The following is a 16,719-nucleotide window of genomic DNA, read 5'->3' as shown; positions in this document are numbered from 1 at the left end:
TCCTGGTCAAAATACAAAAACTATCCTTTATTTCATCATTGACAGATTAAGTCATTGGAGCTCAGTAGTCCCTAGTTAAGCAACGTTTTCTTGATGAGGACAAAACAGTCTCAGTCAGGAGCAATTCTCTGGCACAGTAATTATTTTGTCTGTGCAGCAGACAAATTTTATTTGATGGTGTGGCACAGGAAAGGGTCTTGGGACTGTAGGCATCACACATCCAATCCAGTAGTCTAATACATGTTCCAGTGTGATGCCTACAGTCCCAAGACCCTTCCCTATGCCATTCCTCTAGATTCTCATATCTGATCTCAAATGAGTCACTATTGTTCTTGTAGCTGTCATGTACGTTTTATATATATATGTATGTATGTAATGGTTAATAAATATATATATATATGTAATGGCTAATAAAACTTATGCGCATACCATTAATTGGGTTGATTTCATATTACCATTCCAGGTACCATATCTTGAGACAAGATCAAGCCCCTTTAAAAATAACTATTGGCTGAGTAATTACAAAAAGAAAGTTCTTTCTAAGTCTAGAAACCCCAGTAATAATAGTGCATGAAGCAATCAGCTAGACATATTTGCTGATTAAGGTAGAAGACCTGCAGTGTATGAATAACCTAGCAAAATCTAGACCTAGTTTGAAAACATCTGTAATGGAGAACTGTGACTGTTATTTGTTCTTACTGCGTAGGCATCGTTACCCGATTTCCTCCTAGACTACATGTTAGACATACTAATGTGGTGACACCTTGAAAAACCATAGATACTATAGGGGGGGTAACAGATCCTTTTCTAGCAGGATTGAATTTACAAACACAGAAGTGTAGGCCATCACAGTTAAAACCTTTTCTATTTTTAAAGACCCTGATTTGAACACTTGGACAACAAATCTACGAGTTTTAATGAAGGAGATGCTAGAGGATGTTTTAAGTCTGATTCTCTTGCCTCTACCTTTTAGAAGTTTGTTGTTAATTGTGAACTTTTTGGTGAATTTTGAAGGTGATGTCTTCCCCCTTTACTGTAGAATAGCTGAGATCTTTAGAAGGGGAAGGATGTATGCCTATATCTTAATACAGTGAGACAGTATTCCTCTGTACAGTCTTAAAAGAATGAGTGTTTCTTGTCTACGTTTCAGAATTGTCCTCTTATCTTCCTGCTCTCCCTTCCACCACCCAAATCCTTTTCATTTCTTGCTTTGATTCCATAAAAGCTTGGTTAAGATGCAGTTGTGATTGCAGATGTTAAAACTAGCTGAAGTATGTGTTTCTGTTCAAGAATATTAAAAGATAAAGTTTAGGCAAATCAGAGATGAGGCTGAGAGCACAGGCTATCGAAGTTTTGGAAACTTTTTCAAATGTAGCATTTTCAGAAACATCTAGGCCTACATGTAAGTGAATATACATGGAAAGCACTGATTGTAACCTTAAGTTACTTTAGCAAAGCATATTCTAGTTTGGAATTAAACTATTGGGCTTTTGTGTCAAACTTCACAGATTATAGCGCAGAGACTTATGAGCCAGTTAAGTGGTTTTTCGAAAGGTTAACCAGTTGTATTGTGCTTTTGTCATGGCAGTTATAGAAGCTTACAAAAGACTTCAAGTCTGAAAGTGTAGAGAACAACCTAAGTTTTATCTTAAATACATTTGGTTTTAATTTTCAGGACAGAAAAAGAGTTTTCGTCAATATCATGTTCAGTTTTTTGGAGATGCCCCAGAGCGAGCCTGGATATTTGAGAAGAGCCTTGTGCCCTTCAAAGAAAAAGACCAGTTTGAACAATTATGCCAGGAAAGTGCAAAACAAGCCCTCACTAAAGCAGAGAAAATAAAGGTAAGAGGCTACCAAGTCAGACAAGATGTGCAGCTTTTTATTTTACTGTTACAGGTATGTACAGATATAAATAGATATTCTAGAAAGCTTTAAAGACAGCTTGTTTTACAGATGCTTGTAGTCTTAGATTTTACTTACAGATGCAAAGAATGGGATGATTTACCACTGTTTGTTACTTATTAAAAATCAGTTCTGCTTTGTCATTGATTCATCCACAGTATCAGTATGATCAAATACAATTCCATATGAATGTCTGAAATATAATTATGCATTACACTTAGTCTCTTGGAATTGTTTCGTGTTAATGTTGGCATTTTGAAATCGAAAGTGGGCAAATTTCTTACACTGTCATCTTATCTTGCAGATGTTAAAGCCTGTTTCAGGGAAGCTGCGGCCACAGTGGGAGATGGGTGTTAAGCAAGCAAGTGAAGCAGTAGGCATGACAGTGGAAGAACGGAAGGCCAAGTACACCTTCATCTATGTTAGGGACAGACCTCATCTTAATCCTCGAGTGGCAAAGGAAGTTGGCATTGCTGTGGAACCGTTAGAGGAGATAGATGAGTCATCCTACTCAAACGAAGAAACCACTCAAAATCTGAAATCAATGAAGGAGTCTGGCATTCCTAACAAGAGGAGGAGAAGGACATCAAAATTGTCTGCCACTGATGATACGCAAGAAAGCAGTCAGTTGGGGACTAAGAATACTACTCCTCAAAAGTCATCTGAACAGGCAGAATCCAAAAGAGGGATAGGCTCCCCTCTCAATAGAAAGAAAACTCCAGCATCTACTCCACGAAGCAGAAAGGGCGATGCAGTATCTCAGTTTTTGGTCTTTTGTCAGAAGCACAGAGATGAGGTTAGTCTCTTTTAGATGTTACTGTTGATTGCCTCTTCTCATTTCTATACTTAAAGAAACTTCTTTACTTTAGTTGACAAAAACTAGTTGTTACTGTAGAATCCATAATATTCTGGGCTTGACAAAGTATGCCTGCATCACATCTTTGTCTAGACAGGAACAGAGAAAAAGGGAATGTAGATGAGCAGTATAAACAAGATAGCAATAATGTCATTGTACTTTCAGCATAAGTTGTGTTACTGTCTTCCTACATAATCTAATAGTCCTTTGTAATAGCCATAACTTTTTTTAATGTATGTAAAACATAGTAGATATGCATACGTATGCTCAGGGAAAAATGACAAAGGATATGCTGTTTATGGCAATCTACTTGTAGTTAGCTTGTACGTTCTTTCTGAAGATGTGGCTCAATTCCTTAGGTGTGTTCCTTTGTCTTTGAACTCCTCAAAAACTCCATTTACCTAGCTAGAATCTTTTGCTGAGCTTCAAAAGAGCCTAGTTACCAACCAAGCTTGTGAAAATCACTGTCAGTGTGCAATCTGCTGGGACAGAAACTAGGTACTCTTGAGAGGATTACACTTCGAGACAAAGTAGAATAAATAAATACCTTAATATCAACATTTCTTAGGAAGACTGCTAGAAGTATAAAAGCAGTACTGCTGTTATAGCTCATTACTTTAAAATCATGACCATCATTTTTCCTCCTTACAACCCTCTGCTCCATTTGCAGTACAATTCCATGCACTGAAAGAATCATAGAATCATTTAGATTGGAAAAGACCTTTAAAATCTTCAAGTTGAACCATCAACCCAACACCACCATGCCCACTAAACTATGTCCTGAAGTGCTACGTCTATGTGTTTTTTGAACACCTCCAGGGATGGTGACTCCACCACTTCCCTGGGCAGCCTATTCCAGTGCCTGACAACCCTTTCAGTAAAGAAATTTTTCTCTAATATCCAGTCTGAACCTCCCGTGGCGCAACTTGAGGCCATCTCCTCTCATCCTATAGAAATGAGTCTTCATGTTTTCTTGTAGTTTTACTATTCCATAATACCCATAGAAGGACCAGAAAGCTAGTGGTGACTTTGTCACACTGTTTAGCCACTGAATGGTTGACTTTGTTATAGGATATTTGTGTTAGAAAACATTAATACATATGAACTTTATAAAGAAAAATTGAAAAACAGATTCTGTTGTACAGAAGTTAATTAGTTGTGGTTCAACTTGGGACCTTTTTAGATCATTGCAACTTAAGCTAATATCAAGAAGGAAAAGGAACACAGCATTACGTATACCTTTGGTTAAACTGAGAAAAGCATTGGCAATTCAGTTTGCTGGCTCCAGAAAGGAAAGGGTTTCGTAGCCAGACTATTAAATATAGATTTTGACATATTCATTTATGAAAAGCTGTATGGATAAATCATGTGTCTCATGTTAGAGAGACCTGAGTTGTATTTCTAGGTCTTCTATAAGTAACCTTGTGTCTTGTATAGTGGCAAGGGGGAATTTCCTTGGCCTTTAACATAGGTAGCAAGAAGTCTTGTGCAATATTGAGGGACATGAAATTATTTCTCTGGAAGAAATGAGATTATTATGACTGGTGTTATGGACTCTTAGCCAAACATATCTTACCACAGAAGAGACATGCTGAGTCTCTGATGTTATATTTCTATTTTCTATGCCAGTTATCAAGCTTCCTTTCATACTGTAGTTATACTGTAATTCTCAAATTAATAGATGGAAAATATGAAGACCATTACAATATTTGACTCTGAGGAATTGCTTTGTCTTCGGAGTCATTTTGGGAAACTGAAAAACTTGCATAAACTTGAAAATCACACTGCTGCTAGCAGCTAATGTTGCACAGAGTTCTAAGTAGAAGGAAGTAAGTTTCAAAATATTGCATATATTTAGAGAGAGGACATCCTACCATTTCTGCCTAGGATACCTTTTAATAAGATCATGAAAACCCAAATCCACCTGGCTGTGTGATTGTCGTGGTGTCGTGTCAGTGATCCATTCTAATAGGTACAGAAGCACTTCTGTGTGTAGAACAGAACTAGGTTACGAAAACTGCAGATAACAGTCCATCTAACTGATCAGGACAGTAGAACCTGTCTTTCCTTTCTCTTGATTTGAAGTTAATTGGCAAAGTGGGGAAATACCATTTCAGATATTCATGCTTCTTGCTCAGAACCTAAGTTACCTGAGTTTAGTTACCACTTCCAGCCTGTCATGTCACTTTTAAAATGGCAGTTTTATGTCTTTGGTGGAAGGTGGGAGATTGTATCCAAAAGAGTATTCGGAGTTTCCCCTTCTGTTAGGCTTATCTGGTTCAACTTGCATGGTTTGCTTTTGGTTTGTTGCTGTTACAGATATTCTGATGCTTTAGAAGGAGTGATAATGTTGGCTAAAAAACAGACGTGTTTTTGAGCTACTTGGTTTGGTTGCATCTGAGAGTTTAGTGTATGGCTACTTTAGTATTTGCATGTAGAAACTTAGAATAAAGGAGTACTATGGATCCAGAAGAGGATCTCTGGTCCCCAGACTTGGGAAGGGATAGAAGTGAATGGAAAGGAATGACCGAAGAGTTCTCTTCTGGGGCCTCTAATAATCATGAGCTCTCCTAAAAGTAGAGCCGTTTCTGCTGTGTCTTGCTTGGAGTCCAGCTTTGTACAGTAGTAGGATTCATATCTTGGTTTGGTTTTATTAATTACTACTTTTTGTCTTTTTCTGGGCATAGGAGCATGAGGAATAGTTAAATTTTTAGAAATGAATCATGGCTGCTGGAAGACTGGGTGAACTGCTGGAAAATGTTTTTAATGATTTAAGAGGCATGCTTCCCTGAGGGAGGTGTTGAAAGCTTGGACCACTTTCATGGTTGTAGAGACACATTAAGTATTTTGTGCTGTTACCAAAGGAGTAAAGATATTGTGGTTGGATGCCAGGTGCCCACCAAAGCCGCTCTATCACTCCCCCTCCTCAGCTGGACAGGGGGGAGAAAATATAACAAAAGGCTCGTGGGTCAAGATAAGGACAGTTTAATAAAGTGATAGCAAAGGTTGCGCGCGCGAAAGCAAAGAAAAAACAAATGATGTTATTCTCTACTTCCCATCAGCAGGCGATGTCTAGCCGCTTCTCGGGAAGTAGGGCTTCAGTACGCGTAGTGGTTGCTCCGGAAGACAAAATGCCCCCCTTCCGTCTCCCTTAACTTAGCTTTTATATCTAAGCTGACGTCATATGGTATGGAATATCTGTTTGGTTGGTTTAGGTCAGCTGTCCTGGTTATGTCCCCTCCCAAGATCTTGCCCTGCCCCAGCCTGCCATTGAGGGGGGGCAAAAATGTTGGAGAGACAGCCCTGATGCTGTGCCAGCACTGCTCAGCAGTAGCCAAAACACTGGTGTGTTATCAACACCTTTCTAGCTACTGATGCAGAGCACAGTGCTATGAGGGCTGCTATGGGGAGTATTAACTCCATCTCAGCCAGACCCAATACAGATATATTTTGTACTATTGGCATTCTTACGCGCTTCCTCTGTGAAACATAACCATAGTAATCATTAGAAGGGAGTGTCTGACTTGAGGTAAAGGTATCATTCAATGAGAGGCAGACAGCTATACTGCTAATACTAATGCAACGATTTGGGCCTTGAGTCTGTTTTGAGGTAAACCAAGAAATAATTTCACTAGTAGGGTTTACAATTGAAGATTTCTGCATGCATAAGTTGTTGAACATCAAAACAAATAAGAGTGAAGGTAATATACTTTGCTTGGATGAGCTAGGACATGCCTGGTCTAATTACCATGTTTTCCACACCTACAGTGATATTTATTCCCACATCCAAGAAAAGATCTTCCATGCGTTCTGTAGCATAGTTAGACTTAGAGTTAAGTACCTGGGAGAAGTGCATGATTTTCATGTACATCAAGATACCAATACATCATTTCCAGTATGTATGCCGGGATTGAGTATTACGGTATGAAGACTTTGGAGAAGACTGCTGGGCATTTTCCTTAGAGGCCTTCTTTGCAAGGATCCTTTAACCATTAAGAACCATGACTGTCTTTTCCTTGTCATTTCACAGTGCTCCTAGTTAGTTGAAATTTGTTTTTATTTGTATTTTGGTGGGACTGGAGATGTTGTTAAACTATCTCATTTGTGTGAGCAAAGCTAGTTATTTCTTAGAGAACTAAATAACTCTGTGCCCTAGTTTGGCACAATGAACTATATACACTTAGTGGCAATGGTCAAAATTTGTGCTAATTTCTTTTCCTAAAGAAGTGAGATAACTCTCAATAAGTTTTTTGACATTGTGGGATTTTAATCAAGCTTTGAGTAGAGGCCTCCAAAGGTAGCTGTATTCTCCAAGCTTTATGCAGATGAGTTACGCCAGACAGAAGCAAGAGAACTCTTAGTACTCTACTAGGGGAAAAATTACAGCATGAATTTCCCCAGTAGACACTGAATAATCCTAATGGAAGGAAGGTAGTACAACTATTCTAACCCCTGGAGAAGCTTCAGTCACACTTGTACCCTGTTTGACAACAAGAAATGCAATTTTAAGACACTAAGTCCTAAGAAATTAGGTTTAATCATTTCCACTTACCACAGAAAATTTGTATTTCTGTTCTGTTGAATGGTGTTACTGTTGGAACACTTGGCTTTGTTGGCCTAGTTTTTATTTTGCTCCAGAATTTTGGGGTATTGGTTGCATCACTCCAGTAAAAGGATTTTGGAGAACGCTGGGTAATGAGATGAGAGGGCTTGTTTTTAAAGCTACTGTTCCATTTCTGTAGACTGTACAATCTTAGAGCTTTTTGACTTCTATGATTAATTAAATCTGGTTTTCCTTAACTAGAAGTATGAGAATACTGAAGGAGTTTGGGAGGATTTTTTCTTTGTTTTTAATACTGGATTTTCTGTTTGTGTTGAATAAACTTCTAGAAACTCTCTTAAATTCCATGTTGATGGCTATTTGTGTCATGCTCATATTTATTAAGAAAAGATGTACAGCTTTTTGAGTTCCTAATAATTCATATACATAGTATAAAATGATTAATTAATACAGGAAGATGTTGCATCAGGTGCTAGCTTGTGTAAATCTCTCTGCTAAGATAGGTGTGATGAGTTCTGTGTTTAATGAGTTCCCCTATGAATTGATGGATGTCTTTGTAGGTGAGCATATATTCCAATATTGCTTGTCTGTCTTTTGTGGTATAGGTTTAAACTTCATGAAGAAATAATACAAACTTTTTTGAATGACCACAAGACAAGATTTAAATTTACTCCATTTTTTTGCATGTTAAAAGTGAAATAGATAATTCCAAAATTATTCTTAATACTTCTGAATATGCTAATAGATTATTTTTTTGAGAGAGACAGAGACACACACAGAGAGAGAAGAGGTTATTCAAAGAAAAACTGGATACAGAAGGTTTTAATCTAGTTCTGTCTACAGCAGAAATGTTAGATAACTTGTTTGTATCCAGTTTTCCAAAGCAATAGAGGTATGTACACCATTCTTTTCAATGGTCACCTTTTTTAATACAACCCTATTTCTGCATGTATAGGTGGTTGCTGAACATCCAGATGCTTCAAGTGAGGAGATCGAAGAATTGCTCGAATCGCAGTGGAACATGCTTAGTGAAAAACAGAAAGCTCGCTATAACACAAAGTTTGCCATAGTGACCTCTCCCAAATCTGAAGAAGACTCTGGTAAACGTAAAACTGTGCTAGTGTACTCTAACTAAATTTGATATACATAGTGGTGTTAAACTAAGCACATATTTGAGACCTGTAGGGAAAACAGCTTTCACTGTTTTCCAGTTTTAATTCTTGGTGTTTGTGCCAATAGCAAAGGAATGCCAATGGTTACAATAAACGCAACCCATGAAGTCTACATTTCTTGCTCATTGTTCTGAAAAGTTGTTATATGTAAACCTTCTACTGTTTAGAGATTGCCAATTTCTCATTCTTCTTCTGCCCATAAGCAGCTGCCATTGCATCCACTGCCTGTTACGAGTGGATGGTGGGAAGGGAAGACAAAGTGTTACTACTAGTAAAATTTTAGGGGTTTTTTTTAGAATAGTTAGGAAATGGTTTAAAAAGTTTAATCAGTGCTACACCTTTTCTTTATATATACCTAAAGTATATTACCTCATATCATCATCAACTCAGGAAGAAGTATTCCAAACTTTATTCTGAAACTTTCATCCGTTTGGCATTTTATTGTGCTACTCAAAGTTTTTAGGACATTGTACAAGATTGCAAATACTGTTTTTTTTTCTCCTTTTATGTTTTTGTTGCTGTTGTCTAGCGTTTGGGTTTGATAAACAGTCTCAATTATTTTGCGAAATATTTGAGGGGTTTTGGAGTCACCTATTTGAGAAAGGAGGAGGAAGATAGTTTGACATTTGCATGAACTTTATCAAATTTAACGAGCTATCATTTTTCAAATTTAAATAGCTTTACAGCACTGTAAAAAGACTTATTATGAAAGTACTAGAAGCCAACAGGTGCTGCTTTGGGCAATGACAAGAATGAGAGGGAGTGTTTGAAAGTTTGTGAGACTTGGAAAAACTTGTATAAAAATGGCAGTCAGTTTTGTTAACTATCTGTGTGTGTGTGAAATAACATCATTTTGTGGAAAATTGAAAAGTTTTTAACTTTAAATTTTAAGTGTCAAATATTTGGATATCAGTTTAAAAAAAAAACACATTCTGTATCTCTCAAGGTTCATCATTGAAGAATATTGGAGAGGCCAAACGTAAAGTGTTTCAAGACTCACCTAAAAGGAGATCAAGATCCAGAAGTAATTGAAATTTGTGTTGTGTGCAAATAGTTCATCATTATAAGTAGCTATTGAGTGTATTTTTTTATGTAATCGCCCACGTATCATAATCTCTTTATTTTATCTCAGATGTTGTCTTCCTTGACGTTAGAATTTTAATGGATCCCAAATTAAATATCTAAACACTGTAGTGCTGAATTTTGTTCACCTTCCTCAGTGTCATATTGCAAGAAATGTAATTGAAATTGTACCTGTACCAGGTGTTTCTAGTACATATATTGTGTACATTTATAGTTATCTACAGATGAAAACATGTCAGTTCAATCATTCCCCTACCCAAATCCTCTTATCTTAAACTTGGAAGAATATTGTGGGATTTCTTTTGCTGGCTTTTTTTAAGTAGCAGGTTCTCCTGGAGCCATTTCAGTCTGCTTTGTGGATTCAGAGTCTGATAATAGAATATGTCCTATATTGTTTAGATAAGAACATTAATTTGAAAATTATCCATATTTTCAAGTTACTATTTTTTTTAATATTTACAGCTATTTGTTCCCACTGGAATAGAATGCTTGTAGCTATAGGGCGATTTCAGTTAACATATTTGTGCCCCTGGAGCTTGCAATCTTCATACTAATAATACTCTGTAGCTTCATAAACTAGAGAGTACTGGAGAGTGTAATAATGTTGTTATTTCATCCTGGTGAAACAGACCACTTCCTAAACTTTCATCTATCTTTTTGAAGTAGAGCGAGTGCAAACAATAGCTGAACCTGTGAAAGGGGTGTGTAGGTTAGTCACTGACCTTTTTGTAACTTAGCAGCTGCTTGAACTTTACAGTGAATGATCATCTAAATACATGAATAAGTCTGTTGGTTTAAAATGACCAATGTGATTCTGTTCTTGGGATTTTGGTTCACAAAGGAAGGGGATCTTATGGTCTCCTGTAAAATGTAAGTAAGCTTGTTCGAGAGAGTCTGGAACTGCCATACCAGAAAGAGAGAATTAATCTGTACGGTTGGTGATATCTTATCTTTTCCAGAGGCCCCTTAATAGATGTCACCAGTATCTTCATCTGTATCATTTGGAAAACTTAAAGGAGACTTAAGGAGGAGACTTAAAAATTCATTTCAGTGATAAGACACTGTTACAAAATGTCAGGAGAGTTTAAAGCTGTATAGATCAATCGTGTAGTCTGACCATATGAAACAAATGTTGAGCAGTAATACTCAGATCTTAAACTAGTGCTTATACAGGTAGTCTCATCTTTCTAAAATAACTTGAGTATGAAGCAGTTGATTTGGATATGTTCTAGAGTTGGTCTTCAGCACCAGAAACCAGACCTTAAGCATTAAGAGGTCGTCAAACTGTGTTAATGTTTAACCATGTTTTAAAAATAATGACTGAAAGAAAAGTAACTTAACTAGATCAGTTCAAAATAATTTGAAAGTGGGTTTTAGATTATTTTTCATGTAAGTTTCCCCCATCCCCCATCCCAAGGTAACTTACATGGAAATAAAAGAAACCAAAAAAAGAGGACAAAGGAACCTACAGAAGATTTTGAAGTTCAGGAAGCACCTAGGAAAAGACTCAGGATGGATAAACAGAATAATCGGAAGGTAATTATGTCGTTGGTTTGTTTGGGTTGATTTATAGCAGCACCAATCACATTGCTGTAGTTAAGTTTGTCAGCATTTCCGTTTTCAGGATTAAAAAAGTAATGTCTGTATATCAAACCAAACTGTTGTAAATATTCAGAGATACATGTGACCTTATTGCTGTGGGGTTTTTTTTCCCTTCGGTTTTGAGGATGGAAGTATGACAAGTTGCACTTGCTACTTAAATTGTGGTGAAAATGTACGCTGAGAAAATCTGTTTCCCAAAGGAATGTGCAGAGGCATGACCTTTCCATGTTGTTACACTTTGTAGTTCTTTTTCTTTCCTCCTGAATTGGAGTTCATAGATGTATACAATAATGTAAAAAAATACCTTTAGTCAATACTTAATTTAGACAAAAGTGTGGGGAGAGAGGAAAGCAAGTAAAGCAAAACAGAAAAAACTACTTTTCAAGAACTGGAAGCCTATAGGACGTTTTAGAGTGGCATGCTGACCCATTTCTTAAGTTAGGAAACTGCAGTAAATATTGCAGTATATTTATTGCACAAATCACAGACTCCTTTTCAGTTTAGCTTGCTTGTGAGAATGAGGATTTTCCTTACATAGGTCACTAAAACTACGTATATGGTTACAGCCCAAATCTTGCAGGTTCTTAAGCATAGGTTTACTTAGTCGCGCACGTAGACCAGTGAACTTCATGGGTTTTACTTGTGTGGAAAGTTTAGCTCACAAGTGTGTCCAGATATGTTATTATAGTATCATACTGTAGTGTGAGTATCACAGACCTCATCTCAGGAATTTAGTGGTATAGCAATTAAATGGGACAACCTAATATAAGGAAAGGTAGTGGATTTATTTTTTAAATGAATTATGGAGGTCACATTTGTAGATGTCAGTTTGGTAGGCTGGTTATTCTAGTATGTCTTGATACTGTGGATATTCAGACAACTTGTTTAGAGTTCAATATAAAAAATAAATAGAATTTCAGATAGCAGGCTTAACGAGCTTATTAGGAAAGGGCAAAGATAGTTCTTAGAGAAATATTGTTACCTTTGTGGAAAGAAGGGCCAAAACTGGTTTTTGCACTTCTTGCTCTAACGGGTTAGTTGTTGAATATTCGTCTTATAATATAGAAGTTTTTAGACCCTTTAAAAAGTTGTGTAATTGATTTGAATTCACTATAATACACTAGATCCATGGAATAATTAAGTATACTTAATGTAATTAATTCCTGCTATGAAGTCCTTGTTTTGACTGTCCCTAAAGTTGCTGCTTTACTGTCTCACCAGCATTTATACACTACAATTAGCCTACGTTATCACAAGTAGAATGAAAGGTGGTTGCGGTATAGTTCATGCAGAGGAGGTTCTGGTATCTTTGACACTGATGCAGATGTGAATACTAACAGGAAAATAAATAAATGAGATGAATGATTCCCATAAGGTACATACCACTAGTAATGCTGACTTAGTAATGTGCATTTAAAAAGGGGTGTCCTCTATCCGTTTATCAGAACTAGTTACAAGGAATCTGGTGTGTGTAAATATTAGGTAATTGAAACTCTAAATGTATATAGCAATGTTTGTCCTTCTCTTCACAGAAGGGTCAGATATTGTAGAATGGTTGCTTTGTGGTTTCTTTTATGAATTACTTCTTAGTCTTTTTCCTGCCTTCACCAGCCCAGGGTACTTCTAGCTGTATGTGATGCTGCTTAGCAAAGCATTTGATGAACAACAGTGAAAATGTCTATGTAATGATTAAAAAAACCAAACACTAACCATATACCTTCCTTCTGCTATTCCCAGTTTACCTGCAGGCTTTTGTTACGATCATTTTGGATAGGAGGAGCTTTAATGGCTTTCTTTCATGACATTTTATTCCTTGCATGAGTGTTGTGCATTTTCCTCTCCTTTTTGTCCTTAATTCTTATTTACGAAATCTGAATGTTTTTGCACAAAGTAACTTAAGTCACAAGTACCCATATGGAAGTTTTGAAAAACTAATTCATTTATCAGTGCTTTCATGGTATATATAACATGCACATTAACAAAATGGGGGTTCTGTAAAGCATGCTTTAAATTTAAGAGTGAACTATACTGTACATTTTCTTTCATTTTTACACAGAAGTGTAACAGTAGTCTTACAAAACTGGTATTGGGAGCCTCCAGTGGCATTAGTGGTAGGGCATCTTAGTTTACGTAGAAGTCAGTAAAAGCACAGTGTAGCACATCTGTAGTGCAGTAGCCATTCATATTTATTTTTACAAAGGAAACCAGTTCTCTGGCCTTTGAGGTGTTCACCTGCACATCTTTTGTAAAACTGAATGAAGAATATGAAAAAGTATGTAAAACCTTCTGTTCAGTAGAATTGTTCTTATTGGTCAGGTGAGCATTTGTCAGGGTTAAGCATTCTTGGCTGCAATTTTAGTGACTTATTACTTGAATGAATTTGTAACATACAAAAAGAAAAAAAAGTAGTGGCATGTGTAAGGAACAGTGTCTAATTTTGAGAAAGCTTTGACGAAAACTTCCCCAGTTTTCGGTCTAAACTTTTAATGAGAAATTCTCAATCCAGAGCAGATTTATGTGTTGTTTGTGCTCCCTTGAAAATAGTGTTTTTATTTTGGAAATGCTGAAACAATCTTAACCATAGTAATTTAAAAAATGGCACTGCTATAAGTTGTGGAGTTGAAAGCAAGCCTTTCTGAGACTTAAAATTCTGCACAGGGTTTATTCTCAAATTTATATACTAATTCTGCAGTTTACCTTTAATAATTAAAGGTTTTAATTTGACCAGTTTAGACAAAGAATAGTAAGGATAATTTACATGTTTTATGTTCATTTAGAGCTCCCCTTTTTGATATGCTGAGTTTGGGATGGATAAGTGGGATGCTGGAATACTGTGTTCTTTAATTTTTCTCATTTGTTTATGGGTTTGTACCCTGTGCTGTAAATGAGTTTTAAAAATCACTTAAATGCGGCTAGCTTAACTACATTACCATTCAGATATTTGTAAAGACACTTTCTTTTTAATAACATAAATCCAGAAGTAATTGCCAGTTTTATCCAACCACTCATAAATTAGGAGTTTTTTTATTTTTTCATATTTTTTTTTGTGACAGAGGGAGACAAGCAATGACAAAACAGCAAAAACAAACTCTTCTAAGGTCACAGAAACCTCCTCTTCACAAAAGAACCAGTCAGGTAATGTGGTCAGAATAAGTTTTAATGTAACTTTTTCAATTAAATAATTTTAAAATAAACAGGTTGTCTGAGGCAGCCAGCTAAATTTTGCTGACGCAATAACCAGTTACAGCCACTATGCCACAGATGGGGGGGAGCATGCCCTCTTCCTTCACTACCACCATTTTGCAACATTATACTTGACTGAAATTGTGTATTGCTGATTTAGAGCAGCAGTTCACAAGTTCACCATTTGATGGCACCAAATTAAAGCTATTGCCCTGTGATCTTGGCGAGCAGTGATACAAATCCTACTGCTCCAATTTGTCATTGTGCATTAGCCCAATAAAACAAGTGCAGTGACCATCAATGTAATCAGTTACTGTGTGATTTTAGTCCTTTTAAATGATGCTTGATGGGAGGCAGTGTGGACCGTGGGAGGGATTTCTAAATAACCATGGACCAAAATCCGAAAGTCAGACTTGTTAATGATGCTCAAGTTTAAGGTAACTTCTGTAACAGCATGTCTCTTTAGGTATTATAATGATATGCCAAAGACAAGTAAGCTTCAGCAAGTTCTGCGCAATGCAGAAGTGGTGACATAACATAGATAATGTCTGGCACCTGGCTCCTGTATATAACCTTTCTCTTAACAAAGTGTTAGTGGTACTCAGATTGTGATGAGATCACTTAGGCCTTCTAATGTTTATCTGAGGAGATAACTGTTACCTCTGCTTTAAAGAGGTCATAAGTGACAAGATACTTTGATTTTAATAGAAATGAGCCAAAAAACATTGGGAAAACATTTCTTAGCTGTTTGTAGTACGTATTGGATTTAATAGAAACCTCTTTATTTTTATCCAGAACACATGGTTTCAGAAACTTACTTCGTGTTCTCTCAGCCCTACATAGGTGCCCAGAAGACCTACCTAAATCATTCCTTCCTTTATTTGAAGGAATATTTTAAATGGCTTCAGGGAGATAACGTTTTAAAGTTCCAAACTTCACTTTGTAAACCAAAATTATTTTACAGCAACGAAAAATCTGTCTGATGCATGTAAACCTCTGAAGAAGCGAAATCGGGCTTCAGCAGCAGAATCTTCAACTCTTGCTTTTAGCAAGAGTTCATCTCCTTCAGCTTCCTTAACTGAGAATGAGGTAAAAAAAAAGTGGTGTTTGCACACAGCCATTTAATTACAGAAATTTTCAGGTGTGAATCTTGTTTAAAAACAAAAATCAAAGGCGAATTCTCTAACGTTGGTGCTCTAGACAAGTTACAGTTTTGGCCTCTGTGAAACCTGTTAATGTGTGCATTGCAAATTCATTTATTGTAATACGAACGTCTGATTTGGGGACGTCGAGATATTATTGTGGTTTTTAATGTATTTACCAACAAAGTTTTAGAATTGTAACCTTCTATTAGAGACAAAGTAAAATGCCAGTGTGTTCTGTATTTTCTTCTACAGACTTTATGTAAGTGTACTACATTAGTTACATTATGTAACTCAATATTGTCATGTTGCCATAGCTTTTATATTGAAGCAAGTTTCCTAATCCTCTGTTTGATCTAGAACTGGACAGTTTTCTGAGCAGAGCCCCTTTAAGCTCAATTAGTTTTCAGGCTGTTTAAGTGCTATTTCTCTGTGATGCAAATAGCTTCATCCCCAGTAGAATTAAACAGGCAGTGAAGGGTGTATCTTTTTGATACTTACTAATCATAGTCTTAGCTCTGCATATTTGGAACTGTAATTCTTCTCAATTGACATACAATAAATGAAATGTATGTACCACAATTGTATTCATACAATCCATTAAACCATTCCCCAAGTCATCTACACTGTTAAAACCAATCAGCCAAAGAGTGGCAGCATGAGGGTGAAGTATGCATGCTGTTTTGCAGGTGGATTCAGAGATGTAGTTGGTAGGATTTAGTAAAATATCCATAGACAAACAGCTTCAAGCAGTTTGTATTACAAAAGCTGTAGAGAAAATACTTGCCTGCTAACAAGGGAGTAGGGCTTCCAGCTATCCTAGAGACTCTTTCATCTCCCCTAACAAACGCATGAGGTGCTTAGACACTATAATGAATGCAGTTAAAATAAATATCTAGACAATGTTCAGTAAATGATTTACCTTTGGTTGGGGAAAAAAGATTGCATGTTAATGACTGTATATCTTACTGTAACTGGAAAAATATTTTAACAAAAAACCCCAACAAATTCTGCCTCCTGTACCCCAATAAAACAAGCAAAGGAAGTCCCACAGGAAATAATGTCCATAGCAGCAGTCAAGTAAAGTAATACTTGTTCTCATTTTGTTCTCTCAATTGAGAGACTCCCATCTATTGGCTTACCAGCTTCTGTTGTTTTGGCTTTACTGCTGGGACTTGCTGTGTAATGGCTGTTTGTGTTTGGGACCGTCTATTCAGC

At 36.6% G+C, this 16,719-nt stretch overlaps 1 protein-coding gene across 7 annotated transcripts in view; it reads left to right on the top strand.

Moving 5' to 3' along the window:
* The window catches only part of NSD2 (nuclear receptor binding SET domain protein 2), a 105,345-nt gene that overhangs the window by 60,376 nt on the left and 28,250 nt on the right, over positions 1-16,719 (top strand). For 6 of the 7 annotated variants that reach the window (XM_069795402.1, XM_069795392.1, XM_069795373.1 and 3 more), the window contains 7 exons: positions 1,676-1,842; positions 2,207-2,698; positions 8,275-8,419; positions 9,438-9,515; positions 10,992-11,110; positions 14,230-14,311; positions 15,324-15,448. In XM_069795402.1, the coding sequence (XP_069651503.1) occupies positions 1,676-1,842; positions 2,207-2,698; positions 8,275-8,419; positions 9,438-9,515; positions 10,992-11,110; positions 14,230-14,311; positions 15,324-15,448 (1,208 nt within the window). The remainder of the gene's footprint in view (positions 1-1,675; positions 1,843-2,206; positions 2,699-8,274; positions 8,420-9,437; positions 9,516-10,991; positions 11,111-14,229; positions 14,312-15,323; positions 15,449-16,719) is intronic. The other variant, XM_069795419.1, reaches the window with a different exon arrangement.

Source organism: Haliaeetus albicilla, chromosome 1 (assembly GCF_947461875.1).
Source record: "Haliaeetus albicilla chromosome 1, bHalAlb1.1, whole genome shotgun sequence".
Lineage (NCBI taxonomy): Eukaryota > Metazoa > Chordata > Aves > Accipitriformes > Accipitridae > Haliaeetus > Haliaeetus albicilla.
This window is presented reverse-complemented; position numbering and strand designations above follow the sequence as displayed.